General features: G+C 36.0%; 1 protein-coding gene across 1 annotated transcript; it reads right to left on the reverse strand.

Moving 5' to 3' along the window:
- Positions 1 to 7,468: 7,468 nt before the first annotated feature.
- On the reverse strand, positions 7,469 to 18,933 carry LOC141433684 (uncharacterized). Its single transcript, XM_074095784.1, has 8 exons — positions 18,882 to 18,933; positions 16,026 to 16,181; positions 14,411 to 14,610; positions 13,863 to 14,016; positions 13,308 to 13,448; positions 10,267 to 10,376; positions 9,026 to 9,134; positions 7,469 to 7,476 (listed from the first exon to the last, which is right to left on the reverse strand). The coding sequence occupies exons 1-8, from the start codon at positions 18,931 to 18,933 to the stop codon at positions 7,469 to 7,471; spliced, it is 930 nt and encodes a 309-aa protein (XP_073951885.1).
- Between the last annotated feature and the right edge of the window lie 88 nt (positions 18,934 to 19,021).

Here is a 19,021-nt window from a genome sequence, read left to right on the forward strand (position 1 = left end):
GTTTACATATGCTTTCTAGCATTGATAGTCCCTGAACAAAGCCGCGGACGGACGGACAGACAGACAGACAGACGGACATGGCGAAACTATAAGGGTTCCGTTTTTGCCATTTTGGCCCCAGAAACAAAACAAAAAATGGTCAAGTGCGAGTCGGACTCGTTCATGAAGGGTTCCGTAAACAGTTCAGTAAAAGTTTTTCTTAAAAATCTTCTAATATAAGTTCTTTTTGCTGACTGTAGGTACTTTATGCCCCTGGTTACCAAAGTACTCGTGAAGATGACGAACGAGTACAGACTCGATGTGGTCATGTCGTTTATCACAGAGTTCCTATGGCCACCCGCGAGCTTTATCCTCAGATTAACTCCATGTTATAATAATATTGCATTGTCATCGGATTTATACATGCGTGTAAAATTTCAGCTCAATCGGTTGAAGATATCCACTTGAAATTTGAGTTAAAAGATTCCACCCGAGCAAACATAGTTACATTACACTGCAAATAAATATAATGCCTGTGATAATTTTTTGTTAAAAATTTCATTTTTAATACAAGTTTTTTTGCCGAATGTACTTTTTGTTGACTGTACTTGAATTGTCGTCTAAACTACATATCTGTACCAAATTGCAAATCGGTACTATTAACTATTGAGGAGTTACCTCCCGCAGAAACGATCTTGGAAGGACCACCAAGATGTCACTACCAGATTATTGTATTGTCACCAAATTTACATAAGTATGCCAAATTTCAAGTCGATCGGACCACTGGAAGTGGGTAAAATTTAGCTTCCAAGATTGGACCCAAACAAACAATAAATAAATAAATAAACAAACAGAAAAGCTTCTAAAAATATCGCCGAAATGTAAGCTATTATGCAAGTATTTTGAAAAAAAAACAATTTGAATTCTTATCCTCCTTGATTCTGGCTGTTTGCTTCTGAAACCATTGCCAGCGTATGCCGCGCGCAGTATAAAAAAATTGCTGTCTGTCAGCACAGTTCATTCGCGGGAAATTCGGCGGACTTCGTTTGTTGTGTAATTAAATAATAAGAAGCTCGACTAGTGTGAATAAATTTCAAACTGTATTATAGACCTTGTAAATAGTGTTAAATACTTAGTATGATTTTTTTAGTGTAAAAAAACAATATGTAAAACATAGTGATTATACAGTGTGGATTTGGCGAGCGCTTTATCAAAGTTGGCTTTATTGGGGTTTTTGGTTCATAAATTGCTTTAATTATTTTGCACAAAAACGAATAAACCACACAATCAGACAGTCACTATATTATATTATCGAAGCTTTTATAAAACATCATCAAAATCGCAAACTTAAAAGGTAAATATTCAAACGAAATAGCTAGGTCGCCTTAGCAAAGCTAATAAAGCCTAGCAACCATAAAACGCTGAAAAAAACACGTTTCTTGTATGAAGACCCCCTTTAATTTGTAACTTTATTTTATTTTTAGTATTTGTTGTTATAGCGGCCACAGTTATACATAATCTGTGAAAATGTCAAGTGTCTAACTTTTACGGCTTTAGAGATAGAGCCATGTGACAGACGGACGGACAGACAGACAGACAGACAGACAGACAGACAGATAGACAGACAGACAGGCAGCGGAGTCTCAGTAATAGGGTCCCGTTCGCACCCTTTGGGTACGGAACCCTAAAAAGTAAGTGGTTGCAGCCACTAACACGCGATACAAGTGCTGTTCTGAGGACTTTTATCACCAGTATTTTGTTATGTATGTTCTTATATTACTGTTCGTGATTAAGTAGATCACGGATAACAGTAGGTATAGGAGTAGAACAAAATAAATTAAATCACACGCTTTGCACCAATAAATCGCATGAATTGATCACATAAATAAGCCGGCAGGTATCTCATTAATTGTATCCTTGATCTTGCCCTGGCTGAACCGTCTCAAATTTCCAAACCGTTTGCTTATGCTTAACACCAATCAGAGTTTTTCGGAAACTCATATGAACAAAAACAGGCAAACACAGGCGAACACCTATCCACACGTTCGTGTTTGTGGTTTGGTGTTCGCTGTTTGCCGTTGATTGCCAAGCATGTGGAGGCGGCATAAGGGAGTGAAAACACTGTGTTCCTGGCAGACTAGTTAGTACGACTACGTACCACTAGCTAGTAACGCCACTGGAAGCGCGGGTTTAAATCCCGTCCGGCGATTGAAAGTAAAAAAAATCTTGGTGAAATTCTTTTGGTCCGGCCATAATCGTCTCCGCAGGACGGAACTCTCCAACGATCAAAAGCGTCGACTTGAAACATGGTAATGATAATGTAGTTTGGATTACAATTCACATACAGTAGGTACAAAAAATACACGGGAGCAATGAAATAAATCCTGGTTAAAGCCGTGGGTTCACGGTGCATCCAACCGAAGCAACTGAAGGTCTATGGGAGAGGACTATGTCCAACAGTGGACGTCCTACAGCTGATATTATGATGATAATAATGAATAGATAATTGATACGATTTGATTTATCGCCTGCTGGAACACCGGCTGGTCACGTCACGACCGATGTCGCTAATTCACGACCGCACACAACACAAGAATCTGATCTTTATGATAACAAGGCGCATTGTATTTAAAATAGTTGTGCATAAATTAATCATACTACCTATAAGTATGCTTGTTTAATATAATAATAATAATAATTTATTTTATTTATAAAGATAACATAGATCTCATTTTTGTTAGTAGCAATCTTAAAAATAATGTTAGTATTTAAAAACTAAGTTGGATTTTACCCTTAAAATAATTTCGTTTAAAACAGGACAACAAACATGATCAGCTATCATCTTTAAGATGCTGTTTGGGCTGCTCCTTATTCTACTCAGCAGTGACGCTGCTTTTTTGCGCAAAATTGCTGCAAACCCGTCCGTGCGTGACTCAGCGAACATGGCTGATGCGCTGCACCATCTAGGCAGACCAATCAGCATCCTAAAGGCGTTATTGTACTGAATCTTAATAGCATTGTATGACTTTTGGGCATATCGGACCCACAGGCTGCTGGTGTAAAAGGAAGAACAGTACAGTATAATGCATGCATGTTCGTGTTTGCCACCTATGCAGCTATGTCTGTAAGGTGCAACTGATTATTGACACTGAAATGTTAGGTACTTTATTAGCTTTTACCGACAGTAAAACAAACCTTTACCCGTAGCTTCGGTACCCCTTCACTCTTGCGATTGACGCCGTGAACCACCCGTGATCCATAAGTGTAGTCCAAATCGTTTATTCTTCGTAAATTCGCGTCACGCTCAGGCCTCGTATAAAAAAAGTAGTTGAAATGTTATATGCTAGGGGTGTAGGACTTCGGAACTCATCTAGTAAAGATAACATTGATCTCGTTTGTTGAAGCCTACCGCTAATAACAAATCAGAACAAGTAACAAAAAATGCAAACAAATAGCTACCGTCTAGTCTAAGTTACAAGGTCGAAATTGCAAAAGCTTAACTCATTAAGAAAGGCCTTTTGTCATTGTAAGCGGTACTTAGGTAGGTGGTCGGTGTTGTAGTGTGTCCATAGTAGATTATTATTGTCTATAATAGAACAATGTTATCTTTAGGTACCAGATGAGTTCTGCAGTTCAGCGTATAAAATATCAACTATACTGCCTCTTGTCATTTTGACTCGACTACCCGCAGAATATTTGACGACTGGTTGGCCTAGTGGTTAGAGAACATGACTACGAAGCTTGAGGTCCCGGGTTCGATTCCCGTGTCGGGGCAGATATTTGTATAAAAAATACGAATATTTGTTCTCGGGTCTTGGGTGTTTAATATGTATTTAAGTATGTATCTATCTATATAATTATATTTATCCGTTGCTTAGTACCCATAACACAAGCTTTGCTAAGCTTACTTTGGGCCTAAGTCAATTGATGTGAATTGTCCCGTGATATTTATTTATTTCGATATGTGTCGATATACTCCACACGTTTGATAAGCACCGACAAACGCACAGGATGCGGTCATATGTTAGAGTAAGATAGAAATAGCTTTAACGTACTCTAACATATGACTGCGTCCTATGCGTTAACCCTTTTAAGCTTCATAGGAATATGGTATTGCATGGATGTTAGGATTTTGGTTTCTCATATAAGCAATCTGGTCAATTCTGGTCAAACTCTATCTGCGACAGCAACATGCCATTACATTGTGGAAAATTGTTCACTTAGATTAGATGTAAAAGAAATGATATCCGTGAACTTGATTGTGTTTTAGAATAAATAAAAAAAGGGGAAGAGGATTGACTGACACACCTTTTAAGCCCAGGGTCGGCAATTAGTTTTACGTAGGGTCCGTGAAAATTTATCAAGGTCTAGATTTTTTTTTTGTGATAAAGTATTATTTATGATTGGTTTTTTGGAGTCTTTTTGTATTTTTTATTTCAACTCCAAATTTGTTACTTTTACGGGTATCCCGTGAAACCATATCGAAAATACAAACTGAGACATGGATGCACAGAAAAACCAGAAAAAGAGACCAGCGCTGGGAATCGAACCCAGGTCCTCAGTAATCCGTGCTGCGTGCTATAACTCCTACACCACCGCTGGACAGGAATCTAGACACGAATTTTTCCTATGCATACATATCCCAGGTTGCTTATTTATACTACGCTACTTATGCAGCAGCACTAGCGACATCTATGTTCCGCTCTCATCGAGAGACGTCACACTCTTTCGGAACCAACCGCTCACCCAGACAAGAGATGTCGCTACTAAGCAATCAAATTATGATTGGTTTTTTGGAGTCTTTTTGTATTTTTTATTTCAACTCCAAATTTTTTACTTTTACGGGTATCCCGTGAAACCATATCGAAAACGCAAACTGAGACATGGATGCACAGTAAAACCAGAAAAAGAGACCAGCGCTGGGAATCGAACCCAGGTCCTCAGCAATCAAAAGCAAAAGCAAAGTATTATTTATTTATATGCAAATAAGTAGCGTATACAGTATACACTATACAAAATAAGTAGGTTTTTGGTAATAAATAATTTTTACATTTTTTTGAGCTAAGTAGGTAAATTATTGAAATCGACGGTATTGGGCTAGTTTTAAATAGTAGGTACTTGGCCGTCCGAGGCTAGGGCTTCCGCGGTCCGGATGCGGACCACGGTCCGCTTATTGCCGACCCTTATTTTAAGCAAATAAAAATAGCAAGTCGGACACCTAATTTCCCATAAAGCGCCTGTAAAACATTGTTGTTCAGAAAACAGAGTTCACTGAATCACGACGGCTTGACTGACAGGCGCTTGGCAATATTTTACCCGTCAAACGCCCCGCGCGCCACAGTGGCGCGTATCTAAGTACTCGTGATTAGTCAACTTTCGTTACTAGTTTCGATCACCCTTTGACATAGGGAACTAGTCCAAAATTACACAAATAAAAAACATTAAATTAAAAAAATCAAAAAACCCGACTGCCTCAAAAACTAAAAGGAAAAAAAAAGTCTAGAACTCTGTCAAGAAGCTCATTTAAGGTTCAACAGTCGGGACCCATTACCAAGATTTTTTGAGTTGATTACGATTTGAATGGGTCCCGATTGTTGAACCTTAAATGAGCTGCTTGACAATGTTCTAGACCACTAGACTTATTTTCTTCCTTTTAGTTTTTAAGGCAGTCGGGTTTTTTGATTTTTTTAAATTTAATGTTTTTTATTTTATACTTTTTTGATATTTCTGTGAAAATAGTAAATTAAAAGTATTATAAGTTTTCCTTGAAAGTTTGATTATACTTACTACCATCCTGAATTTTTTCAAATTTTTCCACCCACTGGTTTAGATTTTAGAGGGGGGGGACGCTCGATTTTAATGAAAATTTGCACTTTAAAGTTGAATATTTCGCAAACAAATCGCTGAATCGAAAAATCGTCTTAGAAAACCCCTAATGGTTTTAAAAGGCCTATCTAACGATAGCCCAAACTATAGGGTTGGATAAGAAAAAAAAATCACCCCTACTTTACGTCTATGGGAGGTGTACCCTAAAAAAATTTTTTAATTTTTTTTTATTGTACCATTTTGTCGGAATAGTTATCAGTGCAAAATTACAGATTTCTATCATTGATAGTCCCTGAGCAAAGCCGCGGACGGACAGACAGACAGACAGACATGGCGAAACTATAAGGGTTTTCCGTTTTTGCCGTTTTGGCTCCAGAACCCTAAAAAGTGTGAGTATCTAGATGAAAATGATTTCATTATTTTTAAGTCATTATTTTATTCTGAACAGGGTCGCCGTTATCAAGATCGAAAAAAATAAGTAATTTTTTCTAAGCATTCCGTATTTTATACGGAATCTTCCAAGTTTAGGTATACTTTATACCTTAGGCAGCTATTTACTCTTAAACTACTAAATTATTCTCAAGCAAACTTAGCCGTTATAGTTTTCCTTGAAAGTTTGATAAACTTACTACCATTCTGAATTTTTTCAAAATTTTCCACCCACCGGTTTTGATTTTAGTGGTGGGGGGGGGGGACGACGACTCGATTTTAGCAACCCCCTAATGATTATGAAAGGCCTATCCAATGATGATACCTCGCATTACAAGTTTGGATGATAAAAAAAAATTACCCCCACTTTACGTCTATGGAAGGTACCTACACTAAAAAAATATATTTTTCAAATTATTATTGTACCATTTTGTCGGCATAGTTTACATACATGTTCGTGCAAAATTGCAGCTGAAGCAGACAGACAGAGACAGACAGACAGACAGACATGGCGAAACTATAAGGGTTCCGTTTTTGCCATTTTGGCTCCGGAACCCTAAAAAGAAGATTATCTTCAGTGAAGACCAAAACGTTAACAAACGAGTAAACCCAACTCAAAACGGCGCTGAGTCCGATTTTCTGTGTCTAATGTGCATTTATATGACAACATTGTCTAATTTTGGGATAAGTTTGATTTGGAAAATTACCGAACATGATAGGCTTTAGGTTCCGCAGTATTTTGTTAATGAAAACGTTGAATACCTATATAGTAAGTAAGTAAGATTTCTTTGATAAAACTCGTACAAATTACAAAATTTATTTAGATAAATCAACTGATTCCTATTATTGTATTGGTATGTAGTACTTAATTGGTATTAATCAGTAACAACAAACACTAGACGCTTTAACTAACGGTGTATTTTTTATGTAAAATAAAGGTATTTTGTATTTTAATATAACTTTTGTGGTAAACTATTATACTTAATGTATTGATGGAGAGTAGGAAAATAACTAAATAAAAACATATCTAATAAGGTTTAAATATTTAATTTGAAACATATTACGTTGATATATATATACCTAACATACATTAGGTTCATACAAGGTAAATACGTTTTTATGACCAGAAGATCCTATCAAGTACTTTGCTCTAACAGAGGCGGAGTACCTAAACCATTATATATAGTAATCGGTATCCGTCTGTAATACAATTGCTAAGTAGGTTGTTACGATACTACAAATCTGAAAAAAAAAACATAATAGTTCATATTATTAAATGATTAAAAATACCTTAATATGTGAAATTTATAGTACCTAGAAAAAATTGAAAAGGCACATTCTATTTAATTTATGTTGAATCTAAAATTACAAAAAATGTTTAGATTAAGTATGTAGGTAACTTTATTTGTGCTTTTGGCTACCTGTTACAAGTAATTTAGTCTAAGATCCGGGTTAGGAAGGAACTTCACCTATCTCTTTAAATGTTTAATGGATGAAAAGTATTTTTCATGACACTGCCTCCTCGAAAATGTGGCCATACATAGATAACCTAAATCCGGTACACAAAACCGCCTATATAATGTACATTTAATAGCTGAGTCAGTTATGGCTCGCAAACACGACAACAATGTAATACATACATTACGGTAACAGGTCGTATCAATAATTATATGTATTTCATAGTACGATACGACTTTTTAAAAATATATTTCAGAATAAAGCTTTTTAAAAATATATTCCAAAATATCGTTTAGTGATGGGACCTAATGGATCTTGAGTTATATCGGTACTTATTAATTGGAAAGTAACGAATATCCTTGCAAACTCCATTTAGCCTTACTTAAGTGGCAAATAATATTCCAACCTAGATTTTCACTAACATTCTCATCAAAATTAGCGTAATAATCGGATAACTGGTGACATTAATTATAATTAAGATTTTAAATTATTAGTTTTATCGACTCAACTTTCGACACTTTGACTCTCTAGTCTTTTCATATTGACAGCTGTCACCCGCACCATGCTACAGTGAAAGTAATGCCTTAAGTTTTCTAGGATGGTCCATGGCACGTGAAAAAAAAAGTATTTACAGGAGTACATTATACGGCTACATTATAAGTCTACTATCGATAAAAAATACCTCTATAACATGGACCATCCTAGAAAACTTAAGGTACCCAATTACAATTATTAGTTATATATATACCGGGTGTGGCCTGTAATACGAGAAAAAATTTAAAACATAGATCGTCCTCGTCAAACTGAACAACATTAGTTCAGCGACTTTTAAAAATTATAGTGTCTGAATTTTCCTTTTTTCATACAAATTAAATAATGCTATCAATGTACGCCATCCTTGAACACAACTGACGTCGCCTGTCACCCTGCTACACACATCAAGCATTTTGCTTTAAATTGCTTCTTCGAATAAACTTAAAAGTATAATAAAAAATAAAAAACGAATTATTTTAAAAGTCGCTGAACTAATGTTGTTCAGTTTGATGTTTATGATCTATGTTTTAATTATTTGCTCATATTACAGGCCATACCCGGTATGGTCGGTTTGGTTGGAGGGATGGCCATGGGAGCAGAGGCAGACCTAAGAGAAGATGGCGGGACGACCTGAGAGCTTTTCAGCTCGATTGGCAGGTGCATGCCCAGGATAGGGAAGAGTGGCGGAGGAAATTGGTTGGTTGGGTTACTGCATAAAAAAAAAGAAATGGTTTCTGGTTTACCGTAGCTACGAGCGGTCTTGATATGGTGAATACACCCATTGGCGAAAATAAGTTACCACTCATCTGCACTTGTAATATAAAAAGGTTGAGTTCAGTTAACATGCGGCCGTGCCTCTGCCCTGTCTGCCTTGCCAGCCGGATCAGCAAATCGTGCGTATGTTCCATCTGAAAGCTTATCACTTTGCAAATTTACAGACTTACAAAAGAGAGCAATTAGAGCAATTTATAATTTGAAGACGCGTGAATCTTTAAGATCTTTTTTTAAGGAAACAGATATCCTAACCCTGCCGTCGCTTTATGTTTTTGAAATAATCATGTATGTTAGGAAGAACATATGTGATTTTCCCACTAACGTCGATAAGCCAAAGGCTACTAGAAACACAGGGAAGCTTAAAGTTCCATCTTACAGACTGGCTAAAACCAAAAAGTCTTTTCTGGGAAATTGCATACGTTTTTATAATAAAATTCCAAAAAATATTATAAATGAAACGGATACAAAATTCAGATCTATTGTCAAGAAGACATTAATATCAAAGGCGTATTATAAAGTTAATGATTATATCATGGACAGGGATATTTGGAAATAATTCCGATCCGCATTAGCGATCCCTTCAAATAGCGAACCTACTGTGTTAAAAATAAAGTTGTGTTAAATACTTGTGATGTATACATATCATTTAATAATATTGTAAATCTGTTTTAAAAAAAAAATATATACCTCGTTGAGTTTCTTGCCGGATTCTTCTCAGCAGAGGTTTTTCCGAACCGGTGGTAGATTTTTTTTTGACATTCATAAGTGCTTGTTATAGCCTAAATTGAATAAAGATATTTTGACTTTGACTTTGACTTTGACAGCTTTCTAGCACTGACAGTCTCTGATCAAAGCCGTGGACGGACAAACGGACATGGCGAAACTATAAGGGTTCCGTTTTTGCCGTATTGGCTACGGAAGCCTAAAAATAGTACCTACTTAGGTAGGTAAAGGTAAACCTTGCCGAGTCAGGCAGCTAGTAGAAAGAAATAAATTGAATTATGAATAAAAGTTGTTAGTAGATATGTGGTGCATAGGGGAAATTCGTGTCTGTACCGTTTTCCAGCAGTGGTGTAGCGGTATAGCACGCGGTACGGAATGCCCAGGTGGGTTCGATTCCCAGTGCTGGTCTTATTTTTCTTGTTTTTCTGTGCATCTATATTTCAGTTTGTATTTTCAATTTAGGTTTTACGGGATGACCGTAAAAGTAAAAATTTAGAATTTAAATATAAAATACAAAAAAAAAACAATCTTAAAAGTTGTTACCTGATCCTGAGCCCAGTGACAGGGTTCCACTATTATCACCACGCTGAGCATGTGGTATACACACCAATTGATTTGTGTTATTGTAATAAATGGATTATTTTCCGATGAAGCTATATAAGAGAACAGATTTAAATAATCTTAGGTGCAAGCATAATGGAAACTCAAATGTGTTGTACCAAGTACAAAAAAAACTTAATCGTGTACCACATTCTGTATAATGTTTTAATGTTGTAAGTTATAGCTGGTATATATTTTAAATTAGGATTTAGCTGAATACCTAATTTGTGCAGTTCTTTATGATATTTAAACACAAAAACATAAATCTGAAGGAAGTTTAGTGGGGTTAAACCGAGCCCTGAATTATAAATGCTCTGAAGAGAAGTAGTATTTTCAGCAGGAACCTTTAAATTTAATAATATGGCACGTTAATGATTTATCAGAATGTTATTGGTATCTGAAAATGGATATCACATTGGTATTAATAAAGCCACCTTATTCTGTAGCCATGTACAGTCACCTGCATTAATCTGCAACAGCGGAGCGTGCAAACCTCTCTGAAATGTCCTAACGGCGTTTGGGAATAGAGTCATATGAGATGTTTATGCACGCTTTGTTGTGTCAGATATTGGTGCTGGTGACTGTACTACTTGCCAGCTGATTGAGGTTATTAATTACAAGTAATAGTTCGGTTTAGCCCCACTGCCCTCCAGCCAGGCCTGCGCTTAATGTACCAATGTAGATATAAATAAAGGAATCGTAGGTGCAATGCTTACACTGACTTAATACCTAATCCAAAATGTTTACCAGTTATGTGAGCCAGAAAAACAGTTATGAAAATTAGAAAATATTTAAGTGTGGTTTGCAATTCAGTTTCTTCGACTGTACCTAGACTGTTCATTAAGTTGTATGGTGAAATTAATAATTTGCTAAACTTGGACATGAATAAAAACAGGAAAAACATTCCACTGTCTTTTTCGATCCTCCGTACAATGCCCCATATTGTCTCGTAACATTGGCCAAGAAAGCAAATTGTTGAGTGTAAATCTTCTGGATTTGTTATATTACCTGTAGATGAGAATAAGAGAATAATATCATAAAAAATATACCTAATGTTGTCGGCAAATAAATTGTAACGCCAAGTAAATGTGAGAGTGAGAGTGGCGGGAAACCGGTGGATGCAAGTGGCGAGATATCGTTCTTTGTGGCGGTCTAAGGGGGAGGCCTTTGATCAGCAGTGGACTTCTTCTGGCTGATGATGATGATGATGATGATGATGATGATGATGAAATAAATGTGAAAACTATTATGTTTACCAACGAACTTTCATGATATAGAATGCTTTTTAAATGTGTCATTACTATTAGTTATTCTGTGGTCATACTATGCGGTGTACAAAATGTGCTTAGTTTGTAAAAAATAACCGGCCAAGTGCGAGTCGGTCTCGCGCACGAAGGGTTCCGTACCATAATCTATACAACATTAGCCACATCATGTTGCCACAGTAATACATAATCTGTGAAAATTTCAAGTGCCTAGCTATTATGGCTCAAGAGATAGAGCCCTGTGACAGACAGACGGACAGACAGACAGACATACATAGACAGACAGACTGACAGCAGAGTCTCAGTAATAGGGTTCCGTTGGCACCCTTTGGGTACGGAACCCTACAAAACAATTCTTGATTCTTGAGGTCGAAAAATTAGGACAGTCTTCCTAGTGTACCCTCAAGCAAGCAACCCGTAAAAGTTCCATCAATTTCGGAATACGTACTTTTCCATACTTTTCCAAAAAAATACATAACTACTTAAAGCGTTTCAAAGAAATTTCAAAACGGTCACAGCTTCCTCGGAAAAAGAATTAGCATAGCTGCCAGCCTCTTCGGGACTTTGCCTAAGAGTAACTTAAGTAATAGGGGTACTTTAAATAATTTGTTTTAGTTTTAGGTTTTTATTTTATATTTAAGTATTTTAAGTTTAGGAAAAAAAAAACATTTATTTCAAGAACAACATAGGTCCAAATTAAATACATACAATTCTAAGTCAATAAGCAAAATGATATTAATGTCACAAAATAAAAAACAAAATAAATTTAACCTAAACCTATAATATAAACTACAAACTAAGACCTAAACTACTAGTTTAGGATAGTTTTATGTATGTACATAGTTTTAATTTATTTTTTTTTGAGGGGGAGGCTCCAATAGAGAGAGATCTCTCCAGGTAGGTGTTATGCCTGGGGACCGAAGTCTGAAGGAATAGCGTCGAAAATTGTATATGCGTGTTGTGTTGTATATGCGTCCGGGTCGAGAAACTTTGATAGCGCCATCTTAGAACTCGGTCGTAGTTTCTATATGTGCTCACTAGATGGCGCTAGGAGTTGCTACATCAGCCTCCCTTTTTTTAGACCGGAGGGTGGCGTGCTGGCGTGGAGTGCAGTGCAGTCTGTGCGTTATGTGGGCGCTTGCAGGTCCTATAGCTTCCTACTATTTTCATTTTATTATATTCTACTAGTTTCTTGGGTGCGTGGTTGCTCGGAGCCTTGTTGGCGAGCGTTGAGTCGCGTTGACCTACGTGAGCTGCGTTGAGTTGAGGTTGTCACACTGTAGACACGAGGCATATGTAGTAACATGCTAGTGGTGCACAGTGTGGTTAGTCTGGCCTGCTGTGAGACTGCGTCTTCATCTTGGATATCTTCGAAGATTGCGTTTGTGTCCATTGTGGCGGTCACTAATGTGGGGGGAGGCTTCAATAGAGAGATTTCTCTCCAGGCAGGTGTTGCCTGGGGACCGAAGTCCGAAGGAAGAGCGTCGTAAGTTGTGTATATGCGTCCGGGTCGAGAAACTTCGATAGCGCCATGTAGAACTCGGTCGTAGTTTCTATATGTGCTCACTAGATGGCGCTAAGAGTCGCTACATTGTCAAGTTATATGGATAAAGTTTATAATATTCATTTATTCACTGTTTAAGTAAAAAGAAAGAAAACTAAAAGTATAAAATCAGTGCCGTGTGAACCGGCTATTACTTAAGTAGTTATGGGACTTACGGTGAAGTAGCTGCCTTATTTGACTGTTTAGCGCAGTAATTGTATAACTTATCTCTGCAATTGTTACGCCCCACCACAGTTGATTTATTGTGCAAATCATAAACACATAGCCGTGAACAACAATTGTATAAAGAGCTGGATCTGAAAACAAAAAGCTTTATAACTGTTTCAAACACAAAGTATCTATGACGAGAGTTACCTTTACGAGTAAGTACTTCATCTTTACACTTTGTTTTCTGGCGTTTCTCGGGGCATAAAAATTAGGTGAAGTAAAATTTTGTAACGCTATCCCGCGGAAACTTGAACTTGAACTTGGAAATTTTTAATGTAGGTTTTTCGTAAACCTGTGCTTTTCTAGAATTAGTTTAAATTCGAATGAAAAACAGAGGCAACCGAATAAGTTAATGATGTTAAACTGATAACTGATGTTAAACCACGATAGTTATATTGCAATTACTTTCTACTACGGTACCCTTTGGCTATATGCATATAATATATGTAATCCTAGACAGCGGGCATGTGAACGCCGATTGAAGCAAATTTTAACATACTTACTGGTAATTGTAATACTATTCCCATGCATATAAATTGACCAATAAACATGGTTTGCTACGGACATAAAACTCCACGCTATAAAAGAAACTAGCAAAGAGACTTTGATTTTTTGATATCTAATAGAATACCAGCCGCCTTTGAGACTTATGTTCATCTGGAAAATAAAATACAGCCAATTACACTCTATACGTATTTTTCAAATACTGCACATTTCTATCTTCATTTTGTATGTATTCATTACTACTTTGAAAAAAATCCCGTATCTCAATTCAATACGTCATCAAAGTTGAGTCTTAAAATAATATTTATTAGGGCACTCAGAAACATCATCGATTGTGAGATATATACAAGTTTTTTTAAAGTAGTGACGATTTGTAATATCATTTCTAAGTTCCATATATTTTTTTAATTGGTTAAAATTAAAGAAAGAAAAAAAGAAAGAAAGAAAATAATTTATTTATAACAGCAATGACACATAATAAGTAAAAAAACAATAGGAAATGTTGCCGCTATAAAACGGTCCCGGCTCAGCATAAAGCAGCCAATACCTTTTCCAAGTGTCGGAATGTTGTAAGTAGACTTATCATTTTCTCAACTAAATGTTGCTCGGAGATCACGTGACAGAGTAGCACAAGAGTCTGGTCGGTGAAACTTATAAATGTGGTTAACGCTGCAGTATGTGGGTTTAAACGACGATTAGGGTTTTTTTCCATGAAGTCGAGAATTGTACTGAATAAAACGAACACACCTGCAATTCAGAGTTGCAACTATATTTTCAATATATATATTTTTTCAACTTTTATGAGTATGTTTGATTCTGCATTACACAAGCAACTAAGTAAAACAGGTGTACTTTTTGATGTTTGACGTACGGCTTGGCAGCACCAAATGTGCTTGTCAAGAATTCACACTCATTTTCTCTCACTCACTCATAATACTGCCTTCCTAAGCCAAAATCTCAAAAAAATAACTTGAGTTATCATTATTGTGTAGCTGACATTCTGCATAACATGGTATAAATAAGTACAACTCAAGTACTTATGTTTTTTTTTTGATGTAGCACCTTTTGGCTTAGGAGGGCAGCATTATGAGTGAGTGAGAGAAAATGAATGCGTGCATTGCCAAATAATATATTTTTCACTATAAATTAACAATCAAGTAGTTTGCTTGTCAAATACACCAAGAACTTCAGTCAAAATAGTCAAAATTGCTTGACGTCTATATAAAATTAACAACCTTAAGCATGGAATGAAAATATCCTCCTGATATATATTAGTAACTATATTTTTTGTCACTTAAATTTAGATTTGTCACTAAACTGCGATACCCTAATTAAGAAATATATTAGTCATCAAATTAATCAAATCTGTATGTATATGTAAGTAAGTCATCAGATTAATGTAAACCTGTATCCTAAATTATAGTTTGATCATCAAAATTCGATCACCAAAATAATAGATCTGTCACCTAATAAATAGATCAGTTCCTTAATTTGATGCTTCTACCCATTCTACTAAGGCAGGTCTGGTTAGGTACGTCGACGAGCGAAGCGAGGAGTGTTAGGTAGAACTGCAATCCTCAGTGCGCGAGCCGAGCGCGCGTGCCGCAGCAGCGGCCGGCGAAGTGCCAGAACCGAACATTTTTTGCTAATACTTGTATGATGAATATAAATGTTTGTAGTAGATACTTGAGTATTGGATGTTTGTATGTATTTAAGGATATATGTATGTATGTCTACCCGTTGTTTAGCACCCATAAAACAAACTTTGCTTAGTTTGGGGCTGGGTTAATTGGTGTAATTTGCGAGAAGATATTATTATTATTATTTCATTCATTGTATATCATTATCGTCAAATTTCAGTTAAATTATTTGATGATCAATATTATTTTCCAGTGATTACAATTAATTTTTAGGAAGCCATTTCTATATTGTTTGGTGATTCAGTTTAAGTGACACATCTATTATTTTGGAACCCAATATCCACTCGCGTGCTTTGAGCAGCTACGGTTGCCAGGTGACAGATCTACTATTTTAGGAACAAAGATTATCTATTAGGTCGCCGAAAACGCATTTATTAGGTGAACAATAAAATCATACCCATATATATTTCCTATAATTCGTTCAAACAATGAGTATCTGCTAACGAATGTACACGAACATACCAAGCACAATGGCGAACAGGAACCGAACGTTTTCCAACCGCGACGGCGGCACAGCGAGCCGCCAACCGCTGCCTACGCGCCGAAGCCGCGCCGGCGCCGCACTAAGCAGACGCAACACTAGCAAAGTGATACGCAGCAACTCGGGCACACTGCATTCTGCAATTGAACATCGATTCGAAAACCCAGTCAAGTTCACTTTTTTTTATATAAAAGCTTGTTTTTTTATTTATTTATGTTTACAAGCTTTTATTTAATTTACAAAATATTTGTAATACGTAGGGTACATGACTGATAGTCGATCTTCACACAGTTCTACAGTACGTATCAGAACGAAAGGCAAAGAAAGAGACCCATTAATGTTTAGATCATAAATTATGATTATGCCGCCTGGCTTATGGAAATTTAGCACCATAAAACGGGGTGAGTAGACACGATTTTGAACTTCCAACCTATTTTTAAAAATGAATTTAAATAGTAAAGGCCCTAAGATTGTTTTTCTTTTGTGAGTCCTTACAAACTCTCCGATTTTGCATCAGAATAATAAGCCTTATCGCTCTTGGTATAGCGAAAATTGAAAAAAAAAACAAGATTTTTACAAATCCGTAAAACGGGGTCAGTAGACACGACATATGGGGTGATTAGAGAATTCAGTCACGGTTGTCATAATTGTGAAAAAAAAGCGGGTGAAAGGACCTTGTCAAAGGTTTAAAAAAAAAAAAGTACATTACTGTAGAGGCCGGGAAGTTTTGAGAACCCTAACGTATTCATTTCTATCAACCCTCCCGTCGTTATTTTTCACCCCATTGTCGCGTCTTCTCATCTCAAACAGCTGCTTAACTAATCACGCCATATATATAGCACATCTAGTCACCCCGTATGTCGTGTCTATTCACCTCAGTTTCAAACCGAAACGGTTATGTAATTTTTTTTACAATTACACCTGATTATGGTTAAACTTGGTCAAACGTTTTATTATTTAGACACTGCAGACACCGGGTAACTAGATTAAAACGCCACTTCACTGTAATTATCACTAAAATCACTATTATAAAAAGTTTTTGGAACTGTTATTTCTTACCTTGGTGACGTCTCTCTTTGCACTTGGTAAAATATTTAATACTTCTGACTAACTTCACGACTATCGAGTGTTGCAAGCAAAATAAACAAATATTGAACTTAATACTGAAAAATATTATAACAACAAAATTGAACCGACTACAAAAAACCATGAAAATAATTTTCTACCAGCTGAAGTCGGTCGGTGCCTCAGCACGAGCCAGTAGGAGTGGACCTAGTCATCTTCCTCACCTACGCACTTTATTTGGGCTTCAATCACTCCTGCTGGCTCGTGCTGAGGCACCGACCGACTTCCGACTGGTAGACAATTATTTTCATGGTTTTTTGTAGTCGGTTCAATTTTTTGTTATAATTTTTTTTCCACGCTTTTTAGTGTAATTAATCTAAGATACAATAGTTTAATATCGGGTGCGTCCCAAGTTATATAAAAACGTTTCATATAATTTCATATTATAAACGTTCATTATATATAATTACATTATGTATAACATGAAACACTATAATTTCATTAAGTATAACGTTCAATTAGTATAACAGTTGTTTTATATACTTTCATGAGAAATAACATGTTTATGGGCTAAATTCATATTATTTAACATACATAAGGTATACCGCTTGTAATACGTAATAACTTCTTATATAACATTAATATGATATAATATCAAGTGATATAAATGTTATACCAGAAAATTAGGTGTTTATCACCCTTTAATTTTTGTATTGCAAAGTTTTACTTCAAAATTTGTGCGAGCGAGCGAAACGAGCGAGCATGACGGTTCGGAGCAGAAGCGATTTGGACAGTTTAGGTTCAGAAGGCTAAGGCGGGAGCGAAGCGGAGCGTAGCTCCCGCATTAGCCTTCGATGTTAGGTTTTTTTATAGCAGCGAAGAAACCGTAGAAGTGAAATATTTTATTTTAATTTATATTTTTGAGCGTTATGTTTTCCGTTGTAAGATTAAATGAATGTTATATGTCTTGATTGTTAGAGGTTGCGAATATTATAAATTTGATCGTTATACTCAATGTATCTATGTCCACAGCTCATTATGTATAATGACATTATATATTTTATCATTATACGATATGAGCGTTATAGCAAACGTATGTTATATTTAAAAAAATATAGAAAGTGAAGTTATATGTAATGAATATTATATGTTTTGTTTTTATATATTCTATTACTTACCCTTTATCAACTGCTTGTCACCTTTTACGAAAGATTGCTTTTTCCGATGCAAATACGTTCATTATTGAGGAGTCCTGGTGCTTCACGACCCGTTTTACTTACCATAATGCATTACGAGGAGCATAAATTGCTTAGCAACTGTGTCAAAGTAATTAAAAATCAAACAAATCAAACGAGCCCAAACTCGACGAGGATGTGGTTTTGTTACTGAGATCCTGCGGCCACCTTTCTGCTCCGTCATCAGATCAGCACAATGGTACCATAATATTGCATTGTCATCGAACTTACATAAGTATGCCAAATTTCAGCTGAATCAGCGGAGACCAGAAAGCGCTTGAATTTTGAAATTTCGGGTTACTTAGGTACAGTTAAGTGTAAAAATATGAACTTATTCAGTTTGAAAAATAAGTACCACAAACACTTATTCCGATGCACTAAGGCCGTAGTAACATATTATTGAGTGGTTCGAATAAGTAATTTACTTATTTTTGCACTTGATTGTACATACATACATACATACGAACGTTGCAAGTTAAATAAAAGCTTGTAATATTTAAAAAATGGGTTTAGGTACCAAAAAAGAAAAAGTTTTACCTTCAACCTGTGGATTTTCTTTCCATGCATGTACTAAGTTTTTCTTGGGCATTTCGTATCTACGTAATATCGAACCCTCCTGTTGACTTGAGAATGCCTAAATCAAAGCAATTGTCCGCACCGTAATGTCAATGATTTTT

The sequence above is a fragment of the Choristoneura fumiferana genome, chromosome 12 (genome assembly GCF_025370935.1).
Source record: "Choristoneura fumiferana chromosome 12, NRCan_CFum_1, whole genome shotgun sequence".
Taxonomy (NCBI): domain Eukaryota; kingdom Metazoa; phylum Arthropoda; class Insecta; order Lepidoptera; family Tortricidae; genus Choristoneura; species Choristoneura fumiferana.